Genomic DNA, 4,031 nt, shown 5'->3' with positions numbered 1-4,031 from the left:
TGTTACTTTTAAATTGTACACACACAGGGTTACAGTAGCTATGATACTTTTGGCAACTTTCTAAAAACTTCCAGATGTGAAATGAATTCTTTGACGCTATAGTGAAGAGAACTGCTGAAAATCCTTTATTTAACTAAAATAAGACAGAACAAATGTATTCTTCAAATATATTCCTACATCAATTAGAAGATTTTTTTACGTATCATCGTTTAAACTTTATCCTATATTTACCATCATTTCTCAAATGATCGGCCCAACAGTATCAAACAACCATGATTAACAGTTATAAATCATCTTTATTTTCACACAATTCTTAACAACACACAAATTTCTCACAGCAAAATTACAGCTTCGAAAGCACAACGGGATGATTGTTTCTCACAAAAACTACCTCCGGCACTTGCTGGGGCACCTGCACTGACCGGAAGTTGTTCACAATCTTTTTGCTACTATCCTTGGGGCAAGCTTGCAGCTGCCGGAATGCCTCCAGCTGCTTACTGGACACGTAAATCGGCGTTTTATATACCAGCCAAGTTACGCTTTCAAAGTACGGCGGCGTAGTAAGCGAGCCCTTGTACGTGTAGTAGTGACGGTTAAGCTCCTGCATTCCCATCCACGCGAGACAATCCGCATCGATTTCCGTTTGCGCGTCCGGGCTGCGAATGTACTGCAGGCCGGCGACGATCTTATCAAACGCTGGGCAGTCATCGTTACCGTACGCCTGCACAAAGAATCCCAGCACGGCCAAACCGTCCGGCTTGTCAACCGCTTCCGCGAAGCTGCCATATTTAGCGTTGTAGTGCACGGCGTGTGCCTCCATCGAATAGGTACTACCTTCTAACGTATGCTCACATCCGGACCCATCGCCTATGCCCCAGTGAAAGTGTAGCTGTTCGAAAATGTACTTGTTGCCAAGGACGCCTCCTACGATGAACGGCCGGAATGGACGATCGCTGAAGGTAATCTAGAGGCACAGTGGAAAGATGATGGTGGTGGTGAAACAAAATTAATAGGTAATGCCACCTCAACCTCAACCTCTGCTTACCATCGCCGACGAGCCAGTGTTGACCATTTTTGCCTTTCCCAAGCCATCCCAATGTCCGAAGTAATCCAACGGTTGAATTCCATCTCGGATTACAGTAGAGCGCTGATTCAGTGCAATCGGACTCTGCACGTTCTTTGTTGTTTTTGATGCCATTCCTTCAATGCTCTATCGATCAATTCTGTAAAAAAAACACACGCAGGCCAACACTGGGTTATAGATTCTTCTCGTACCAACGTTCAAAACACATCTGTAGCTAGGCTGTCAAAAATTTAGCAACACTAATTTCTAAGATGGGTGTCCGCCACAAACCTATCTCTATCAGTGAATCCAAAGCCGCCTGCACCTTATCGCAGCTTATCTTAAGGGAAGCAAGGTATCTTTAATTAACGGCACGTCAACTGTGAAGCGCAAATTCTTTAAACGGTCAGCTGCGGCACTAGCTTACTTTGGGACTTCAATCGGCCTCCGGTGACATCTTATCAGTCATAACTGGTATATCGGTAGGCTTATAGCAACAAATGTGAGGGAACGGTTTTACTGTGACAGTGGCACAACATCGAATGCATGGATTAGTCGCAACACGTTTTGACATACGATTCAGATACACGTTTTTTCTTCTTATCGGTTTGAATGTGAATTAGCAACCTGTAAATAAGTGCACTGCCCACGGAGTTTCAAGTCCATAGTTTGGCAAGCGTATCTGTTCGCGTGTTTGACCGTAATGCGGAAGAACATCAATCTGTTTTTCACTTTTACGATGATACGTTTAGTTTTGTGTTTGTCTGCATACATCTGATCAATGTATATGTATGTTATTTCTCTAAAAATGATAAAATCTTAGCAATATTTTTCCCTACCTTTTCTTGAACCAGGCATGCAAAATGTATGCGAACATGCGATCGAAAACGATACATAAATCTATGTAATTAAATTATTTATACAACATAAATTTGGAAGGTTTATCAAAATAAATAACAAAAATGAAAAAAAAAATGATTTTATGCTAGGGTAAGCTTACCAATTATGGCTATATTATGTCATCAAGATACAGATTTTACTCTTGAAAAAATAAGGTAATATTTTAAAAGTCTGTATGTCTTCTTGCAGCTTGAATTGTGTACAACATGAGGGTATTTTTATTTTGACTAAGTGTTTATCAAAATAGAAAAAAATACAATTGAAAATTGCATTGCAAGGCACCAATTATGGCTATATTGTTCCTAGTAATTCGCCATAGCTATACCAATACTGGCTGTAGGCCAAAACTCGTAGATATTTACACCAAAAAATATTTTGTGACATTTTTTATCTCAAATCAAGTAATAATAAGTTCACTGCATCAATATAAGTATGTAAACACCATTCAATACGTAAAATTAATAGTTTCAAATATCCATTTTCTATCACTGGTTGTATTGATACGCTCTAGCTCGATTAATCGCACAATTGATGGGGCTAATCCTTCTAAAATTTAATTTCTTACACCTTTCTGAAAACACCATGCTTGGACACACTTCATATCACCTGGAAGATATTCCGAAGCCAGCTACCGTTTCAGCGCGATACGCACAGGAGCACAAATCAGGGTGATCTATTTGAATTTGTTTGAATGAAAAATCGTAGCCATTGTCCAATTATCGATCAAAGAAGAACAAGAGCGCATTTGACAATAGGGCGACACAAGCGGGTTCAGATTTAGATTTTTTCATATGAAAGTCATTCAAAATTGCATTATTTTGATGAAATTCATTCGATGTTATAACACTTTATAGATAAATGATGCTTTAAACACATATTAACACATCAGATTTCGAAAATAACAACGAAAAATCCGATTCGTTCACTTGTAATCGACGCACTACGGCCAAAACGACAGATGTAAACAAAGCATCCACGGTATACTTCGATATTTGTTACACCGATGTTCAGTTCTTCCAATTATGGACATACGGAAATAGGTACATTTTCGATGAAATCATGGTAAATTGTCTATTGAATTTGCTTTAACCAGCTTACAAGGTTTTTCAAGTCAGTTTCGAATTGTTTAATTGTTTAATGATTTTCAACACGACTCAAGCTGGTTTGAGTTTGACAGTTCTGTGTTATGTGTTGAAAATCATGCGTTGAAACTGAAATTTCATTTTGAATCAAATAACTGACAACTGTTGAAAACATATTGGATGCGGTGAATAACAATGTTTACATTCGAAACTGACTTGGAAACCCCTGTAAATGTTAAAAGATTTGAAAAACACATTCTGAACTTCGATTTCCTGCCAACTATTAAATATGTGCTTTTTAGTTGGTAAGTTTTTCTATACAAAAACAAATATGAAATTTGTCTCGGCAGGCCATGAGATTTTTGTGAAATTTTCAAAAACCGGTTTTCCCATACAAACGCATACTTTTTAATTGAACTGTCAGCCAACTATCGAGCGTTCAACTAAAAATCATGCCAACTAAAAAGTGTTCAACTATTGAATTCTGACTGTAGTTCAGGCATTTGCTGTGATATGAAATAATTAAAATTGTTAACACAAAAAAAACTTCATAAAAAACAACCAGGTCTCTGTAATTACAAATGGTGTTTATTTCATTAAATTGCAACATTGTTGCTTATTTCTTGAAAAGAACTCTTTATGTGTTCCCGTTATTGCAATTGCTAGTTTATGTAAGAAATCTCACCTTAAATACAAAATGTGTTACTGTAGCCTTTAAACAGCAAAAAAAAAGACTTCAAGCTTCTGTATTTAAGAATAACTAGTGAGAGCAACCTTTTAATGAACAACTATCATTTTGTTTCTGCTCAACACTTGACATTGCACTAAACAATGTACTTCAAAATGCTAGTCAGAAGACTTATCATGAGCGTGTAATCGAGAAAGTTTAACACAATTAAACTTCATTAAATCACGCCTAGCAGCCACTTACCAGCCGGAGTGGCCTTCCTAAGTCAGATCTCTACTTAAACATCGTAATAAATTCT

The 4,031-nt window shown here is 37.5% G+C and overlaps 1 protein-coding gene across 3 annotated transcripts; it reads right to left on the bottom strand.

Moving 5' to 3' along the window:
* Nucleotides 1-276: 276 nt before the first annotated feature.
* Nucleotides 277-2,933, bottom strand: LOC120894064 (carbonic anhydrase 2). 3 transcript variants are annotated; one of them, XM_040296418.1, is made up of 3 exons: nt 2,529-2,933; nt 1,046-1,223; nt 277-964 (listed from the first exon to the last, which is right to left on the bottom strand). In XM_040296418.1, exons 2-3 carry the CDS (start codon nt 1,196-1,198, stop codon nt 344-346), a joined length of 774 nt encoding a protein of 257 aa, XP_040152352.1. In that variant the 5' UTR covers nt 1,199-1,223; nt 2,529-2,933; the 3' UTR covers nt 277-343. The 3 variants fall into 3 exon arrangements, with proteins under 3 accessions (XP_040152352.1, XP_040152351.1, XP_040152350.1); XM_040296417.1 differs by having other exon boundaries at nt 2,570-2,932; XM_040296416.1 differs by lacking the exon at nt 2,529-2,933 and having other exon boundaries at nt 1,046-1,355.
* Nucleotides 2,934-4,031: the final 1,098 nt, after the last annotated feature.

Source organism: Anopheles arabiensis, chromosome 2, assembly GCF_016920715.1.
Source record: "Anopheles arabiensis isolate DONGOLA chromosome 2, AaraD3, whole genome shotgun sequence".
NCBI lineage: Eukaryota > Metazoa > Arthropoda > Insecta > Diptera > Culicidae > Anopheles > Anopheles arabiensis.
Note: the sequence above shows the minus strand (reverse complement) of the source record. Positions and strands in the feature narration are given on the sequence as shown.

Excerpts from the sequence above, each read along its gene's own strand:
- LOC120894064 (XM_040296418.1), bottom strand. The coding sequence starts at position 1,198 with ATGGCATCAAAAACAACAAAGAACGTGCAGAGTCCGATTGCACTGAAT. Across the intron at positions 965-1,045 it reads ACACTGGCTCGTCGGCGATG|ATTACCTTCAGCGATCGTCC; the intron begins GTAAGCAGAGGT and ends CTGTGCCTCTAG.